Source organism: Carcharodon carcharias, chromosome 9 (genome assembly GCF_017639515.1).
Source record: "Carcharodon carcharias isolate sCarCar2 chromosome 9, sCarCar2.pri, whole genome shotgun sequence".
Classification (NCBI taxonomy): domain Eukaryota; kingdom Metazoa; phylum Chordata; class Chondrichthyes; order Lamniformes; family Lamnidae; genus Carcharodon; species Carcharodon carcharias.
In genome coordinates, this window is record NC_054475.1 from 150340882 (window position 1) to 150360233 (window position 19352).

The following is a 19352-nucleotide window of genomic DNA, read 5'->3' on the forward strand; positions in this document are numbered from 1 at the left end:
AGTGGAGTTTTGTTGAGGCCTCGGGGGGGGGTCTCGCCTGGCGGCTGCAGAGCCGCTGAGAGACCCGCGTTGCCTCTTTTCGGGAAGGCCAGCTACACCACAAGCGGACAGGCAAACGGAAGGAAGGCCTTCCCCTGGAATCAAGACCCCCCCCCACCCCCACCCCCAGGACGGAAGCCTTGCCAGAGGCTGGCAGCTTGGCAGCGCCACAGGGGAGGTGGTGGCTGGTGCAGGATAGGCACCTACCCGAGTTCCAGGGACGACCCAGGCAACAGGTAAGCAAAGTTGGGGGGTGGTGGAGGTGGGGGTGGGGCGGGCAGTGTTTCATGTGGGGTAGGGGTTGCTGGGAGGGTGGGTGGGGGGGGTGCGTGGTGGTGTAGGAGGGTTGGCAGCAGGGGAGTGGCTTTCAGCACCCACCAAACAGCCCCACCCCACAACTTCCTGAAGACCCAGCCCTCAATCGGGCACTGAGTCGCCGCTGGTATTAGCCCATGGTTTGTTGCCATGCAGCGTGCACGGCAGGTAAAACTGTGTGACCAGCTTGTCACCTGGCGGGGGGGGGGGGGCGACACTCCACTCTCTCCCCCCCCAACCCCAACCCCCCCCTCGCCCTTGCTGCTGACCCCCCTACACTCCTTTCCCTGCGATCCCTGTCCTGCAGAGCACCCCCCACCCCGCCGACCCCCAAACATTACTCACCTGCGGCCCGGGTCGCTCCACGATCCTGGGGCTCCTGTCGATGTTTACCCTGTAGCAACAACGGCCCTCCCCCAGTGGGCGCTGCTGGGCACAAGAGATGCCAGCTTCTGATTGGCTGGTGGCCCTCGGTAGGCGAGATTTCCACCACCACCACTACCGCCCCCCCCCACCCCGGAGTCTCCACGGTGGCAGCAGCTTGGCCCGCCTGGGACCGTTTCCGTGGCAACTAATAAAACGAGGGAAGGCCGGAATCTTGGGAAAGCTTTTCACGTTGGTGATGGTGGGAAAGGTATTTGAAGAATCAAAGTCCAATTCTATCTGCTATTCAATAAAGAACAAATTCAGGGAACAGCTAGAGAAGTCTTGCTTGAAAGCAATAAACAGCAGACACAGTCTGAGGAAGACTTCGGGGAATCATGGGTTTAATCGTTTGCCAAAAGATTTGAAGTTCCAGGCCAGTAGGTGCCAGAATCAAATCTTTAGTGACGTCCAAATTGAGAAGAAACTCCATGATTGCTCCCTCCATAAAATCGTACAGCACAGGAGGAGGCTATTCGGCCCATCTTGTCTGCGGTACTCCAATTAGTTCCACTCTCCTGCTCTTTCCCCGCAATCCTGTAAACCTCTCCCCACCACCTGTCCTTCTGAAAGTTGCGGCTTAATCTGCCTTCACCACCCAGAGGTTTTCCAGTTTGGATCCACTCACTGCGCCAAACACACACGGGCTGGAGTACATCAAACCGTGTGTTTGTAAAACTGGCCCCAGTTGGAAATTGGACCTTGGTTGAAAAGATTTGGCGCTGTCAATTCCTCCAGGGCTGCCTGGTAATGATGAGAGTGCGACAGTTTATTTCTTCCTCCTACCTTTATACCCCTTGGTCCAGGTGGCCCCTCTGGTCCCGGGAAACCAGGCAAACCAATGTGACCTTCCAATCCCGGTAGGCCTCTTGCACCCTGTAACAGGCAGTTAAAAAAAAAAACTCACCATAAAAACATAAGACGCAAGACTTTAGCGGTTTTACGATGAAATCTGAAACGCGCGCAGCCAATCAAACAACAAGAAAAGATGCGAGATGTTATTTTATTCAAAATTCCTTCAAGCATTTGGGACTGCGTTCCAATGAGATGTGAGAATTGAGGTAATTCACCTCATCCTTGTTCTGAGCGGCTGTTGCTGCAGTGACGCATTTGGAGGAGTGAAGGTGACCTAATTGTAAGTCTGCCTGAAGCTCCCTTTGCGGGAGGGAGTTGTGCTGGAGAGGAAGAATCAAGGAGTTCCCACTCTTCACGTCACCCTACATTCAAGATATGGAATTGCCCCCTCCATTTATTGAGGCCCAGAGTCGGCCTGCGGCCTAGCGGCAGTTGGGGGTGGGGATGGGGCAATGTCTCCAAGGGGCACAGGGGAACCCCCAAAGGGAGGCTCCCCCAGTGAAAGCTGCCGGGCTCTCTGCCCGGTGTCCCCCTTCCCCTGCCATGTGTAAAATAGCGGCAGGGGCAGAACAAAGCCACTTAAGGGCCTCAATAGGCCCAAGGGGAGGGTGTGTGGGGCGGAGGGTCGTTGCCTAGGGGGGAGACAGGTTGGGGGATGGGCGGGAAGGTGGTGGGAAGGCCACAGGTTTTATTTTAAAAGGCCCCACCCTTCCCCTCCCTGGCCTTCAAATACGCCAGTGGTGTGTGGTCAAATCTAGCCCCAAGCCTGCATTCACTGGAGGGAGTGAAGATGGGGCCTATTGCAGGAGGCACAGCCAGGATTGGGAGACAGCAAAGGTTTTACTTAGACACAGATGGAGAAGGTGCGATCGACACCTGTGGAAGCGTCATGATGAATGGAGAGTTTCACGCCAGAGAGACTGAAGCACTGAGGTACCTTTGTGAAGGAGTTGGGGCAAGAGGCTTCATGTCGTCAGGAGCGAACGCAGCAAGAAACTGAGTCACTGTGGGAGAAGGAGGTAGCGAACGATACTTGGGAGGGGCAGTGATTTCTGTGATTGAAACGATGGGACCAGACAGGCCAGGTGAGGTGGTGTGGTCTAGAGGGTGGGCAGGAGAGTCAATGTGGAGGGAGGGATTTAGAGGGGACACTGCGATCAGACGACAGAGCATACGGACAGTTGAGCTAGAGTGACCGAGATCGCCAAGGATTAGAAGCCGCTCTGTACAAAGGCCGAGAAAAGGTGAGGGAGAATCTCACACTGGGAGTTCGGAGGTGAGGCATGGGAGAAGGTGGAGAAGTCTTGAAGGGGGAGAAAGGGAAGTGGGAGAGACCAAAGGTATTATTTTGTCAATCAGGCCCACAATGCCAATTTGAGCAGGGGCAGCCTGTGGAAAGTACAGTCAGATGACAGGCAATAATCAACACACCCACACAGTGATTCAGTCCTTCAAGTAGATTACTGCTGTATGAGTGCCATCTAGTGGAATGTGTAGGCACTGCACTAACTTGGAGCCTGGGGAATCAGGATGATGTGTCTAAAAACACAAAGCTCAGGACTGTGCAGAGTTAAGATAAACTGTATATATGCGCTTCTTTTTGAATCTACAAAGCAGCAAATTATGTTTAGAAAATAGCTGATAACTGCACTAAGCACAGTGAAGAGTCATTATGTCTACAGGCTGAGTATCCTATTGTGTGTCTGCTTGTGAGTCACATACTGAAGCAGACATTTTGGCAGCAGACTTGTAAACAAATTGGGATATAATAGCTTAAAAGTGTTGGCAACAGGTATTCAGGACAAGGAAATGTTAGGTACCTTCACATATCTAAATACCTTCACAAACATATAGAATAGGGGACTTGGTCTTGTCTGGAATCATCCAACCAGTAAGCACCTGATCTTTGCTGCAGTATCCGATCCTGGATCTCAGTGCAGGGGCAAACTTAGTGTAGTGTCCCTGGAACATTAAACTCCTCAGGATTCCTGCTCCTGATTAACTATCTGTGCTGGACATCAGGTCTGAATGGCCTGGTGACATGTACTGTTCCAATTCACATGTGAAGGACAGGAAGTCGCACCCTAAATAAGGGCTATTTAGTGAGGGAATGGATCTCAAGGATTTGACAGGCACTGTGCTGGGTAAAAATGTGAAAACAGAAATGAACCATCCTGGAGTCTGCAACAGAAAACTAACAGAAGATCTGAATTCTCCAGTGTTGTGCTGATTCACACTCAAGGTAACCTTTCCCTGGTCCTGTACCAACTCGGGCAGCATGGCCTAGGAAAATGCTCCACCTAGTGGGCAAAACCAGCATCTGCAAGTACAAGCCAAAAGTGACTTGGGAACGTTCTCGACTGCTCAATTACATGGAAACATGTGGGGACATAAGAGAAAGACATCTCGATAACCTGAAAACTTCAGACAGCAGAAGCAAGAGGGAGGCTACTCTGACCCTTAACAAGCTGACCCTGAGATAGTGAGACTAAAAGTTACTGTGACTTTCACAACACAACTTGTCTGGAAGAGCCACACCATGGGATACTAATGTGATCACAGATTCCTACTTTTGGTGCTGTTTATCCTGCGGCGAGGTGGGGTGGGGTGGGGTTGGGGGGGGGGGGGGGGGGGGTGGGAATGGTTGAGGATGTGGGGAGGAATTTCTGAAGAACTGTAATTTCAAGGTTTTCCCATGAGGAATCACTTTCAAATCCGCCTTCTTCATCTCTGCTGGCAGGGAAAAGGGGAGGGGATTTGGAAACCTACCTTTTCACCTTTCACTCCACTACAGTCGCAACCCGAATTCGTCGAACACCCATGACAAGCCTGCAAAAAATAAATAACAGAACATTTAATCAGCTTTACTAAAGTGTTCAAAGAGGCTGGCTTCTCATTTCCATCAATTCTCTTTACCCGCGGAATGGTCATTATCATATAACTGATTCGACCCACCAACTAAGTCCTGCAAGACAAATCAAAAACCTTCACTAGTCTGTGGGCGAGGCTTCTTTGCAAATATTGGTCAGTTTATGCTGGGCAAAGGCTTATGGTTTCCTTTTTGTTGATGCTGAAATTTTCTGTCTATGTGTGTATACACACTGCCAGAGATTCCCAATCACTAGGTCAAAATGGTTTAACAGAATCACTTCAGTGCCTTAAACAATCCTGGAAATTGATTTGTATCCCAGCCCTCAGACTCTCTTCCTCCTCTCACAAAACTGGTGGTTCACTGCAGTCACATGTCAACAGCCCTCAGGTACCCAAGTGGTTGCTTTTTGTTGCCGAGCCTGAACAGTTCATGTTGGCAGAGTATTCGTGAAAAACAGCACAGCCAGAACTGATTCAGTCATTTCAATGACTTCCACACTATCACCAGCTCAGTTCACTGGAGAGCACCTGGAAGCCACAACCAAGCAGAAAGGCTTGCAGTTATGTAGCACCTTTCACTATTTCACCATGTGTCAAAGCAGTTAACTGCCAATGAAGTACTTTTAAAGTATGGCCACTGACTATTGTAATGCAGAAACTGTGGCAGCCAATTTGCACACTGCAAGAGCTCCCACAAACAGATTGACTAGATAATGTGTGATGGTTGAGGGATAAATGTTGGCCAGCACACCACGGAGAATGCCCGTGTTCTTCGAAGTGGTACAACTAGACCTTTTGCATCGAGAGGGCAAATGGGTTTAACATCTCATTGGAAAGACAGTACTTTTGTTGGTGTGGCATTCCCTCAGTACTGCACTGCAGTGTCAGTCTAGACTGTATGCTCAAGTCTCTGGAACAGGACTTGAACCCACAGCATCCTGACCCAGAGATATGAGTGCTACCAGCGAGGCCAGGGCTAACACTACTTTGTCCCTCTGCCAGCAAAGCAACACTTCAGGAAAAACATTGGGTGAGATTAGCTAACTCAGTATGGACTGTGGAAGGTCATAAGACCATAAGACATACGAGCAGAAATTAGGCCGTTCGGCCCATCGAGTCTGCTCCGCCATTCAATCATGGCTGATAAATTTCTCAACCCTATTCTCCCACCTTCTCCCAGTAACCTTTGATCCCCTTACCAATCAAGAACCTACCTATCTTGGTCTTAAATACACTCAATGACCTGGCCTCCACAGCCTTCTGTGGCAATGAATTCCATACATTCACCACTCTCTGGCTAAAGAAGTTTCTCCTCATCTCTGTTCTAAAAGGTCTTCCCTTTACTCTGAGGCTGTGCCCGCGGGTCCTAGTCTCTCCTACTATTGGAAACATCTTCCCCACATCCACTCTATCCAGGCCTTTCAGTATTCTGTAAGTTTCAATCAGATCCCCCTTCATCCTTCCAAATTCCATCTAGTATAGACCCAGAGTCCTCAAACGTTCCTCATATGTTAAGCCTTTCATTCCTGGGATCGTTCTTGTGAACCTCCTCTGGACCCTCTCCAGGGCCAGAACATCCTTCCTGAGATACGAGGTCTAAAATTGCTCACAATATTCTAAATGTGGTCTGACCAGAGCCTTATAAAGCCTCAGCAGCATATCCCTGCTTTTATATTCTGGTCCTCTCAAAATAAATGCCAACATTGCATTTACCTTTCTGACTACCAACTCAACCTGCAAGTTAACGTTAAGAGAATCCTGGACTAGGACTCCCAAGTCCCTTTGCACTCCAGATTTCTGAATTCTCTCCCCATTTAGAAAATAGTCTATGACTCTATTCTTCCTACCAAAGTGCATGACCTCACACACGTTGTATTTCTTCTGCCACTTCTTTGCCCATTCTCCTAACCTGTCCAAATCTTTCTGCAGCCTCCCTGCCCCCTCAATACTACCTGTCCTTCCACCTATCTTTGTATCATCTGCAAACCTAGGCAGGATGCCCTCAGTTCCTTCATCTAGATCATTAATGTATAAAGTGAAAAGTTGTGGTCCCAACACTAACCCCTGCGGAACTCCACTAGTCACTAGCCACCATCCTGAGAAGGACCCCCTTATCCCCACTCTCTGCCTCCTGCCAGACAGCCAATCTTCTATCTATGCTGGTACCTTGCCTCTAACACCATCTTACTGAGCAGCCTCCTGTGCGGCACCTTGTCAAAGGCCTTCTGGAAGTCCAAGTAGATAACATCCATTGGCTCTCCTTTGTCTCGTTACCTCCTCAAAGAATTCTAACAGATTTGTCAGGCATGACCTCCCCTTGATGAAACCATGCTGACTTTGCCCGATTTTACCATGCACTTCCAAGTATTCTGAAATCTCATTCTTAATAATGGACTCTAAAATCTTACCAACGACCGAGGTCAGGCTAATCGGCCTGTAATTTCCCATCTTTTGCCTCACTCCCTTCTTAAACAGGGGGGTTACATTAGCGATTTTCCAATCCTCTGGGACCCTCCCTGACTCCAGTGATTCCTGAAAGATCACCATTAACACCTCCACTATCTCTTCAGCTATCTCCTTCAGAACTCTGGGGTGTAATCCATCTGGTCCAGGTGATTTATCCACCTTCAGACCTTCAGTTTTCCTAGCACCTTCTCCTTGGTAATGGCCGCCATATTCAACTCTGCCCCCCGACTTTCTTGAACTTTGGGGATATTACTCGTGTCTTCCACTGTGAAGACTGACGCAAAGTATCTATTCAGTTCCTCCGCCATTTCTTTGTTCCCCACTACTACTTCTCCAGCGTCATTTTCCAGCGGCCCAATGTCCACTTTTGCCTCTCTCTTACCCTTTATATATCTAAAAAACTCTTGCAATCTTCTTTTATATTACTGGCGAGTTCACCCTCATATTTAATCTTCTCCCTCCTTATTTCTTTTTTAGTTGTCCTCTGTTGGTCTTTGTAGGCTTCCCAATCCCCTGGTTTCCCACTGCTCTTCGCCGCATTGTTTGCTTTCTCTTTAGCTTTTATGCTGTTCCTGACTTCCCTTGTCAGCCATGGTTGCCTTGTCCTTCCTTTATTATGCTTCTTCTTCCTAAGGATGAATTTTTGCTGTGTCTCCCAAATTACTCCCAGAAACTCCTGCCATTGCTGTTCCACTGCTAGGCTCATCTCCCAGTCAATTCTGGCCAGCTCCTCCCTCATGCCTCTGTAGTTACCTTTATTCAACTGTAATACCGTTATATCTGATTCCAGCTTTTTCCTCTCAAATTACAGGGTAAATTCTATCATATTATGGTCACTTCCTCCTAAGGGTTCCTTCACCTTAAGCTCCCTTATCAAATCTGCCTCATTACACATCAGATTCTGGGATCATCCTGCTTTGGGTAGATCTGTTACCCACTGGCAGTGGATTTACTCATTCCATTGTTAGGCCAGCGATTGCTCGGTGTTAAGAGAAGAGATAGGAGGAGGGGTAGGCTATACAGCCCTTCAAACCTGCTCCAGCATTCAGTGAGACCTTGGCTGATTCTCGACCTCAGCTCCATCTTCCCACCCCATCCCTGGATTCCCTTAAGGCCCAAATATTTATGCATCTCAGTCTTGCATACACCCAGCAACTGAGCATCCATCACTCTGTGGGGCAGAGAATTCTAAAGATTCACAACCCTCTGAATGAAGAAATCTCTCCTCATCTCAGACCTAAATGGTCATCCCTTATCCTATGAGCCATTGTTCTAAACTCTCCAGCTTCAGGAAACAGTCTCGCAGCATTGGCTCTTCCCACTCTAACCTGTCTCCTGAACTTGCTGCACTGCGTTCCTCAAGCCTGGAATTTGTTATCAAACCTGCTGACAAGGGTGGTGCTGTTGTTGTCTAGTGCACTGACCTCTACCTCACAGAGGCTGATCGCCAACACTCAGAAAATTCCTCCTACCTCCCCCTGGACCATGACCCCACCACCGAACATCAAGCCATTGTTTCCAGGATTGTTACTAACCTCATCTCCTCTGGAGATCTTCCTTCCACAGCTTCCAACCTCAGTCTCAAAACCCTGGACAGCCCAGTTCTACCTCCTTCCCAAAATCCACAAACAGGGCTGTCCCGGTAGACTGACTATGTCAGCCTGTTCCTGCCCCACGGAACTCATTTCTTCCTATCTTCTCACCTTGTCCAGTCTCTTCCCACCTACATCCGCTATTCCTCTGACACCCTACATAACATCAACAATTACCAGTTCCCTGACCCCAACCACCTCCTCTTCACCATGGACGTCCAATCCCTCTACACCTCCATCCCCCACCGGGATGGTCTGATGGCTCTCTGCTTCTCCCTTGAACAGAGGCCCGAACAATCCCCATCCACCACTACTCTCCTCTGTCTGGCTGATCTCGTTCTCACACTGAACAATTTCTCCTTCAACTTGTCTCACTTCCTCCAAATAAAAGGTGTGGCTATGGATACCCGCATGGGCCCCAGTTATGCCTGCCTCTTTATGGGGTACGTGGAACATTCCTTGTTCGAGTCCTACTCAGGACCCCTCCCACAATACCTTTTTCAATACATCGATGACTGCTTCGGTGCTGCTTTATGCTATCATCTGGACCTGGCAAAATTGATCAACTTTGCTTCCAATTTCCACCCCTCCAGCACCTTCACATGGTCCATCTCCAACAGTTCCCTTCCTTGACCTTTCTGTCTCCATTTCTGGTGATAGACTGTCCACCAATATTCATTACAAGCCCACAGCTACCTTGACTACAGCTCCTCATACCCTGCTTCCTGTAAGGACTCCATCCCATTCTCTCAGTTCCTTCGCCTCCGTCGCAACTGTTCTGATGATGTCACTTTCCAAAACAGTTCTTCTGACATGTCTTCCTTCTTCCTTAATTGAGGTTTTCCAGCCACAGTGGTTGACAGGGCCCTCAACCATGTCCAGCCCATCTCCCGCGCATCCGCCCTCACACCTTCCTCTACCTCCCAGAACCATGATAGGGTGCCCCTTGTCCTCACTTTTCATCCCACCAGCCTCCGTATTCAAAGGATCATCCTCCGCCATTTCCGCCAACTCCAGCATGATGCCACCACCACACACATCTTCCCTTCACCCTCCCAGTCGGCTTTCCATAGGGACTGTTCCCTCCGGGACACCCTGGTCCACTCCTCTATCACCCCCTACACCTCAACCCCCTCCCAAGGCATCTTCCGATGCTATCACAGAAGGTGCAACACCTGCCCTTTTACTTCCCCTCTCCTCACCATCCAAGGGCCCAAACACTCCTTTCAAGTGAAGCAGCATTTCACTTGCACTTCCCTCAATTTAGTCTACTGCATTCGCTGCTCCCAATGCAGTTTCCTCTACATTGGAGAGACCAAACACAGACTGGGTGACCGCTTTGTGGAACACCTTTGGTCTGTCTGCAAGTATGACCCAGACCTCCCTGTCGCTTGCCATTTCAACACTCCACCCTGCTCTCTTGCCCACATGTCCATCCTTGACCTGCTGCAATGTTCCAGTGAAGCTCAACGCAAACTGGAGGAACAGCACCTCAAGTTCCGATTAGGCACTTTACAGCCTTCCGGACTGAATATTGAGTTCAACAATTTTAGATCATGAACTCTCTCCTCCATCCCCACCTCCTTTCCGATCCCCCCCCTCCCTCCTTTTTCCAATAATTTATATAGATCTTTCTTTTCCCACCTATTTCCATTATTTTTAAATGTATTTCCATCCATTGTTTTATCTCTACCTTTTAGCCTTTTTCGATTTCTTTATCCTACCCCGCCCGCACTAGGGCTATCTGTACCTTACTTGTCCTGTTTTCTACCCTTAATTAGCACATTCTTTAGCTAATATCACCACCTTCAACACCTTTGTCCTTCTGTCTGTGACATATTTTGGTTATTTCCACCTACCACTGACCCTCTATCCAGCTCCACTTGTCCCACCCTCCCCTTAAACCAGCTTATATTTCACTTCTCTTCTATTTTTACTTAGTTCTGTTGAAGGGTCATTCGGACTCGAAACGTTAACTGTGTCCCTCTCCGCAGATGCTGCCGGACCTGCTGAGTTTTTCCAGGTATTTTTGTTTTTGTTTTGGATTTCCAGCATCCGCAGTTTTTTGCTTTTGTCACTTGTTCATGTTGTTCTTTCCGGACTGCTTACCCTTGTCCTGCTATTACCACATTCTGCTTTCTGACCTTAATGCCACCATCAGCACCTCCTTTAGCCAGAACCATTACCATTAACACCTCTTTGTCCTTTTACTCATGACACCTTTGTCAATCTCTCCTTTGTCCCCAGCTATTGCTGGCCTTCTGTCCAGCTTCACCTGCTCCACCCGCTTAAACAGTATAAATTTCATCACATTTTTACTTCTCTTTTGCTCTGAAGAAAAGTCATATGAACTTGAAACGTTAACTCTGTCTTTCTCTCCACAGATGCTGTCAGATTTTCCTGCTGAGATTTTCCAGTATTTTCTGTTTTTGTTTCTGATTTCCAGCGTCTACAGTATTTTGCTTTTATCTGTGTAGATTTGACACTTGCTCATCTGCGCTGTTTGTGCCACCTAGTGGCTGCATGCTGATGTACAACATGACAGCCCTGACCATCAGAAACTGGTGAACCCTGGCAACTAACTACCTTGGCTTCCAAGTGTAGCGTGCACGCTACCAAACAACTTAGTTACGGTCATTCGAGGCAAAGAGAGCTTTTCCTAACCTGCCACATCATCATCACCTTTCTGCCCCTTTCTCTTCCATTCCAAGATATGGTGGGACTGAGCCAGTGTCACGCAGTGTTTGGATTCCTCAATCAGTCTAGTGGCAGGGTCGCCTCTCCTGTTTAAAGGGCATCTGGAGTTGCAAACCTGCCCTCTTGACTGAAGGAACATCGAGGACCCAGAAGAGAAGAAGACAAGATAAAAACTGGAAAAGCAGAGGGGAGGATTTAGAATGAAAGTGAATTATTAGAATTAGACATTTAATTGTTTTCTCTCAAAATTAAGAACATTTTTCTCTATCCTTCTAAAATCTAAGATAGTTGGCCGGAAGATTTTAATCTGAGCTACTTTCTCATTTTACAGACAGCTCAGTTCCCAGGAATATTAGGCCCTAACTATCTTCCCTTTTGGGGTAGCTTGCTGTTCCACTAGGATGACTACACTGAGCTTCACACAATCTGTGGAATCTGAACGTCCTGGGATATAATCTCACAGAAACACTGTACAGTTAAACTAACATGGAAAACCTGGTAGCACATGATTGACTTCAGCAGATCCAGGGATAAATCTTTCTCCCCTACCCCCCCAACAAACTACTCGTACACTCAGGAAGCTAATAATTGCCCACCTGGACTATCAGGAGCGAGAGCCATAATTAAATGTAACATATTGAAAGAAGTAGTCTACTACAGCTGCTGATGCGCCTCCCAATGAATTCTGTATCACAAAACAGCATTTGTCACTTCAACAGCCGTTGAAAGAAAGACAGGAAGGGGAGACAGAAGGTAAAAGAATAAAAGTGAACAAAAAAGAGGGAAGGGGAGAGAAAGAAAGGAGAGAGAACGAAAGTGAGAAATGAAGAATACATGAGAAAGGAAATGAGTTGCTCAGTTTAATGTAAAGGATTTTTTTTATTCATTCATGGGATGTGGGCATCACCAGCTCAGCCAGCATTTATTGCCCATCCCTAATTGCCCTGGAGAAGGTGGCAGTGAGCTGCAGTCCATGTGGTGTAAAACAGTAACATAATGAACAACATTGGGGTAAGGGTAAACTATTTTGCAACAACAATTCTGGGCAAACTGAAAGGCACCTTTGATGATCGGAGAGAGTGCATTATTTCTTCCTTTCTCTCTTTTCCTTGTTACATGCACTCTCTCCAAATAGGGTAAGTCGATGACATCTCCTTCAGCAAATGTTGCAATCAAATGAGCTGCTAGGATTTCGTACATATACAGCACCGTTAGTATTTTTCTATTCCTGCGAATACACAACTCCCACCGTTGAGCACATCTGGCCAACTTGCTAATCCCCTGCCCCCATGAATGAACCCTTACCGACTTACTGCTGTGCACGGGTACTGGACACGCCAACACCGATGACGCATATCTTTACCTGTTCCTGCCTTTATCTGTTTTCCAGCTCCTTAGCTCACAGGCCTCAGCTGTTTACTATCTTCAGTATAGATGAATGCATTTTATGTTAATCTAATTTCACTATTTTCTTTTCCAGGTGCTGATGTACCTGATGTTTATTTGTAGCATTTCCTGTTCTAATTTCACATTTCCCAACTCAATTTTTCTTTTCAAAATCAAAATTTCAGCTCGAGTCAGGACTTACTATATAGCTGTTGGGAACAATGTACAGCTCTAAGTTTAATTTATATTTTGTATTTGGGTGTTGAGAAAGGTGAAACCTGGTTTTAGTTTCATTTAGAGGGATCTGTGAGCAAGTGTCAGAAAGTCTGGGGCCCTGTTTGTACACATGCATTTGTAATGAGGTTTTACAACTCTTGAAGTGAAGAGATGGGTTACCAAGGGGTTAATAGTTTAAAAAAAAGTGGAAAAAAACTGTGCCGTTGCCTGGCGACAAGGACCCAGAGACACACAGAGAGACAACGAAACACAGAAGGACGGTCAGTTCGTATGTGTATGCCAGAGAGTGCAGGCAGAAGGTCTAATCTCACTAATAAGAAATCCTGCAAGCCCACTAAGGGACTGAGTTTAGGGAACTCGTGTTTGCTCTGAAGTTGAAGTAATAGCGAGTTTAGATTATGATTTTTGGATGTCTCAGGAGGAGATGCCGGCTGATGAAAAGCATCCTGTGAATGCTCAGCAGTTCATCGGAAGAAAACTGTTTGCAAATGAGCTAACCCAAGCAAGAAAGCTTGCTGTCGAGACAGTGGTAAATCTTCAATGGAGTTGGGTGTCTGTAAGGGTTGCTGGGATAAAAGGAGTAGCATGGGTTTGAATCACTTTCTGGTATCTGTATTGAAATCTTTCCAACTTTTTTGTTGAGTGTAATGTTGTTCATTTTCTCTTATTTAACAAATGTCTTATTCGTTGTATTAACAGTGCAGTGGCAGACTCTTGTGAATGTGTTCAGAAACTGTCCTCTATGGTTTAAAAAAAAAGTTAGGATCTACCAAGCCAGGTTTAAATTCCAATATTAACATCAGCTGGAATCATAACAATCGTTCAGCCTAAACTTGGGTGATACTGATACACATAGGGCAAGATTTTATGTTTCCCCGGCTGCTCCCGGACCCACCCACCCAATTGGATGCCCAACGACCTGAAACTCCTGCCCATAACTCCAGAATGGTCTAAGCCTCGATTCCAGATTGCGCTAACTTTAACTGATCATGGTCAGAACCAACAGGGATTCGGCAATCCTCCAGAAGAGAAGGAGCAGCCTGGGTTCCCACTCTCACTTGCTGTCCAGTGAAGCCTGCTGGAAAGTGCATGTCTTAACAAGTGAGGGCCCAGCCGTGAAGTCCCCCACCCCCTCGTGATGAAATAGCCGACTTACACACAATATCCAGGCCCACAAGTAAGGACGGCCACCTGAGATATCGGAGGGTGCAAATGGACTTGGTCAGTTTTTACAGAAAATAACATTTTGTGATAAAGTATATTGCTATATATGAACGTACAGTATATTGATACCTGATTAAGCAACACCTTGATCTTAAAGTTCTCAACCTTGTTTTCAAATCCCTCCATGGCCTCTCCTTCCCTATCTCTATATTAACTTCCAGCTCCACAACCCTCCAAGATATCTACCCTCTTCCAATTCTGGCCTCGGGATCCCCAATTTTAATTGCTCCATCTTTGTCGGCCTTCAGTTTCCTAGGCCCCAAGCTCTTGAATTCCCTCCCTACACCTCTCCGCCTCTCTATCTCACTTTCCTCCTTTAAGGCACTCATTGAAACCTACTTCTTTGACCAAGCTTTAGACCACTTGCCTTAACATCCATTATCGTCATATCATGTGAGTAGCAGAATAGTAGAGGGCAAACTAGATGAACCTTAGTCTTTCTCCACTTAGCAGTTCCTATATTCACTTGCAAAACTGCAACCAAGCAGGAGGCAGCACAATCAGAAGGGGAAGGAAGTCTGGGTCCATGAACAATGATCTTAACTAGTAAGATACAACCAGTCCACCAGAGGGCGGTACAATATGCCTTCCAAAAGCTTTAACCACCTGCTGTGCCCTCATGGGGATATGTGCTTCAGTGTGTTGAAACACAATAAATTCTTCTGCCTACAACCAGAGAATTCTACATTTCTACGGACTAGTTTTATTTGTCATTCTCTAGTTGTGCATGTGCAGAAATAAAGCCACAACTTTTTAATTGGATGCAACATTGGAGAGCTTGCTGAGATACCTGATTCTTATAGTTCTACAGGTGGCAGTCTTTACCTCTTCCATGGGCCATTTCTCAAAGTGGGAGCTTAAACAGTGAGTGTGGGGAGGTTAGGCTATCAGACAGGGCATTGTTACCAAACTCAGCCTCGGCCGTCAGTACACATCCAAACACCCCAGCACACTCCAGCAGCAATCGATGGTCCCCGAGTAGCCCATTATTCTCCTGTCAATTCATTCAAGTAGCTGGAATATGGAAGCCTTTATTTCCAGACCTGCATTGCCTGCAATGCCCTCTGTGCCAGGAGCTGGTACTGCCCTAACTGGGCTACAGGCACACTAGATCCTGCCTCGGTTTCCAATTGCACGTGTACACCTGAAAGTGATGACCACCGTGGTTCAACAGCGGCAGCAGACCGACCTGTACTTCGCCAAAGTGACTATTCCTTTGACGGCTGGAACGTCAGTGATTTATTCCAGCGTGGAAAAGCTGGATTTTCCCATGGACTTTGGGAACCAGGGTTCTGGATCAAATGGGGGTGCCAAGCCTGCATTTACCAGCACCAGCTCCAGCACAGGGATAATCCCGGAGGTGGTCTTCAAAGTGGCCGCCTCTGAGCTCACCATCCAAATAAGGATGGCAGGCGGGCCCCTGATGCTGGCCGTCCAATCAGAGGGCCAGCAGCTCTGGAGAGTAAATCAGGAGCTTGTTCATCTCCCAGAATCGGATGGTTTCGGCATCCGATTGTCACTGATTGATCCACTGGAAACTTCCAACAGGGTAAAAACTACCTGGTGGAAAACGGGGCTTAATAAAGAGATTGCTCGAGTTTTCTTGCAAGCCGAGAGGAGTCGGTCCTCATGGGTCTCCCTTGCCCTGGTCTTCCTCCCTCTCACCTGACGGCAACACAAATCTAATGACAGGGACTGTACCTGTGGGCTCCTAGCGAGGGTCCCCTGTGCCTGGGCAGCCACTTCCTACTGACCTTGCAAACGGCCAGCCAGCCTGCTGCCGATCCTGGGCGCACACGTTACCCACTCTGCCCCATTCCCGTTCCGGGAGTTAAAATGGAGCCTCTGGGTTTGCCTTACGTGTATCACGGGGGATGGGGGTCACTGAGAAATAAGAAAAGATTTCCTCATTTGCTGTTTAAACCTGTCCCTGGACCCCGCCCCATCCCCTCTCACACCCCCCATCATCCTGGCCTAAAGCTCTTCTTAAATCAAACATTGTTGAGGATTGTTCATTTTTTTTTTAAAAGCACAAATAAGCCTAAATGCAATCCACGCTGTGACCAACATCCTTGGCAAATCACCCATCGGCGGAGCCTTCCAATCACTGGCAGAGACTTCCACCCACTGCAGAACCTGGCACCCACTGTCAACCCGCCCACAGCCATAGGACAGCTCCAACTACTAGCTTGTATAATTAAGGAGCAGAATGCATGCGAGGCCCTTTTTATAGTTGCCTAATCTCGGTGCAGTGCAACATGCCAAGTGATGGTTATCATCACGACAGAATAAAACATGCACACGTCAGGCCACTCTGTGGATGTAACCATGAATAGGGAAGTACTGCCAACATCAGAACTGGCAGAATATTGGGCAGAGAACCCTCCTGCCCGCTGGGAATGGGAAGGAATGCTCATCGCAATTGCAAAGGAATGAGGAATTCAGAAATGATATTTTGACAGAATGTTACAATTGGGACTGGCCAATTTCCAGTCACTCAGTTGTAAAACAAAATTACATGTTAATGGCCACTCTTCATAATTGGGGATAGAACGCTATGTGGATAAGCCAAACTCTCACTTAAGAACCATACATTTTCATATTGCAATACCATTCCTGTGTAATATCTTTGAATGTATTGACACAAATTATTAAGCCTGCTTTGCATGCACCTGCACATAGTTTTGTTCACAGAGGTGTGTATCTGGCAAAAGCAGGCCAGCTCCCTGAGATTTTTAATCCACCCAAGTGTTTGTGACTCTGCAAAATCAGCCTTTTATAGTGTAAATGCATCCTACGTTCATCAATCTTTAATCATTCTCACCATTCTCACCAGAGGCCAACTAGTAATTACTGATATTTGGGTCAAAAGGCTCTCCTGCAATTTTGAAAGAAATATAAAAATAACATTGGGTTTAATTCATGATTCTGCTGTTACACTTTATTGAAATATCTAGTGTGAAAAAATATCATTGGGCCAGATATTGCTGGGAAAATAATGGTGAGTTTACACCACACGTCCTAATGTGCAAATAAACCAGCAATTTCAGCAGATTAAGAAATACACAGAGTTGTGGATCTCCAGAACCATTTGCTTAGGACACACAGCTGCTGACCCTTAAACTCCCCGTTATGTTTAAGGACTTGCTGGATTTGCGCATAAATATTTATTAAACCTATCACAGAAAGTTAAGTCTGGTAATTAAGAGCATAAGTAGCTTCTTAATAATGTAATAATTGTTAAAGTAAAGCCATTCATCCTCTCTGGTCCACAGCAGGAAGGATGCAAACTGTTTGTTCTCATTCCAGTATGTAGCCAATTGTTGTAAGATTTTTAACAAAAAGTCAAATATTCAACATTTTTAACAGTCAGACTCAATAGTTTTTTTAAACTAAGGATTTCGTTAAAGTTTTTAAACAAGAATAACGTTAGTTAATATCGATTACTTTTTCTTTTTCCTCTTTTAAACCAATCCTTCTTTCCCTTGTTTTATTTCTCCTTCTCTACCCGAGTTGCTCCAATTCACCCTCCTTCTCTATCATTTCCGTTTCTTTCTCAATCTTTAAATCTCATTCTTTGAAGAGATAGCTGGCGAACTGATCTACACCAGCAGCACAATATGGACTCGTAGTGAATTGGCAGCCAGTTATTCACCACAACCAGCTTTTGTTTCCCATTAATTTAGAAGATTTTTCATTACTACCCAAGGAAAAGCAACAGCGAGACAAGGAAACATGCCTCCAAAGAGAGTTTGAACTATCGTTGTATGACCTTCAGTGGGAAGAGAAGAGAATTGGGCGTGGTGAAAAGTCAGCTGTTGACTCACTTTGAGATCATTAAAACAATTAAAGGACCTGCCCATCCAACCTTAAGGAGCCCCGGTGGGCAATAGAAAAAACATGAAACCTCATCCACCAGCGGGATGAGGTTTCATGTAGGGATTTAAACAGTTTAATAAAGTTTAAGTGTAATTTATGAATATGTTCCACCTCATGCACTTAGCCTCAGGGAGATGTGCGCACTCTTGCTTTTGGGGAATCCCCCACCAGCCCACAAAGGGAGCGCATAGTGCTTCCCGCCGGACGCCACGCATGTAAAATGGCGGCGCGGCCCGCTTCTCTTGGGGGGGATTGGCTCTCCGCCCGCCGGAGATTGGGTTGGGCCCACCTGCCTGACAGGCAGAAAATTCTGCCCGTGGTCATCATTAGACTTTTAATTCCAGATATTTATTGAATTCAAATTCAACCATCAGTCATGCTGGGATTTGAACCCAGGTCCCCAGAGCATTACCCTGGGTCTCTGGGCAACCAGTCCAGTAGCAATACCACAATGCCACTGCCTCCCTAACTCTTTGTCAATGATGTTTCATGAAAAACTTGATTCCCAAGTAGATGGGGCCTTGCATTCCTTTATAAGTTAATGTTTAATCCTTCAGAACCACGCTGTGTATCTACTTCCTACTCTCAGAAGCACACAGGAATAAATACAGAAACACTCAAGGAATTTACAGGAAAATAGTGCCTGTTAATTGTGAACATTGCCATGATCCTCTCATGTAATTCTTTACACACCACACCCTTAGCTCTCCTACATAAAGGTTCTGTAAGAGAAGCAGCAGTATAAGTTCCCTTTGGTGTTCAGAGGGGGATTGCGCCAACGTACACTACTCATCAATACTTCACAAATCCTGAGGAGGGATAAGCTGACCGAGTGGAAATAAAAAGAAAACTCAGGTAGGATTTCCAATACTGACTGCTATCTACTGACTTCTGCTGAAAGAGCATGTGTGTGTGGTGTCATGTGATGGCCCTAAAGTTGAATAGCCCAGCAAGGTTGAATGCCTGTGCTTATAAGCGAAGAACGTCTACTTGTGCAAGGCACAAGAGGGCTGCTTACATTGGCAGAACTGTACCCTAGCATAACACGGTGTCTTCAGGAGAGAATATTGCGGTGGGGAGGGTAGAGTACTCTGGGCAATAATGGAGCAGCTGCCCATTATACAGCTCTTCCAATTTTCATTTAATTAGTCAATGAGATGTTTAAGAGGGTTGAATCGATAAGTTGTATTTTACACTATTGCACCAAGACAAAATTCTCAATCTTGATTTATGTTTCAGCTCGAGCTTCCCATACCCAGAACATTTGTAGCTTATTTACAAGTCATGATTGGGTTACTAGGCTAAACCCAGAATAGCCACGATGTTGGAGGCCAGATTGCAAAATAAAAGCTCTGGCATAGAACAAAA

The 19352-nt window shown here is 46.6% G+C and overlaps 1 protein-coding gene across 3 annotated transcripts in view; it reads right to left on the reverse strand.

Moving 5' to 3' along the window:
- Window positions 1-19352, reverse strand: part of col4a5 (collagen, type IV, alpha 5 (Alport syndrome)) — a 375390-nt gene that overhangs the window by 145101 nt on the left and 210937 nt on the right. For all 3 annotated transcript variants that reach the window (XM_041195247.1, XM_041195248.1, XM_041195249.1), the window contains 2 exons: window positions 4402-4461; window positions 1564-1653 (listed from right to left, as the gene is read on the reverse strand). In XM_041195247.1, the coding sequence (XP_041051181.1) occupies window positions 1564-1653; window positions 4402-4461 (150 nt within the window). The remainder of the gene's footprint in view (window positions 1-1563; window positions 1654-4401; window positions 4462-19352) is intronic.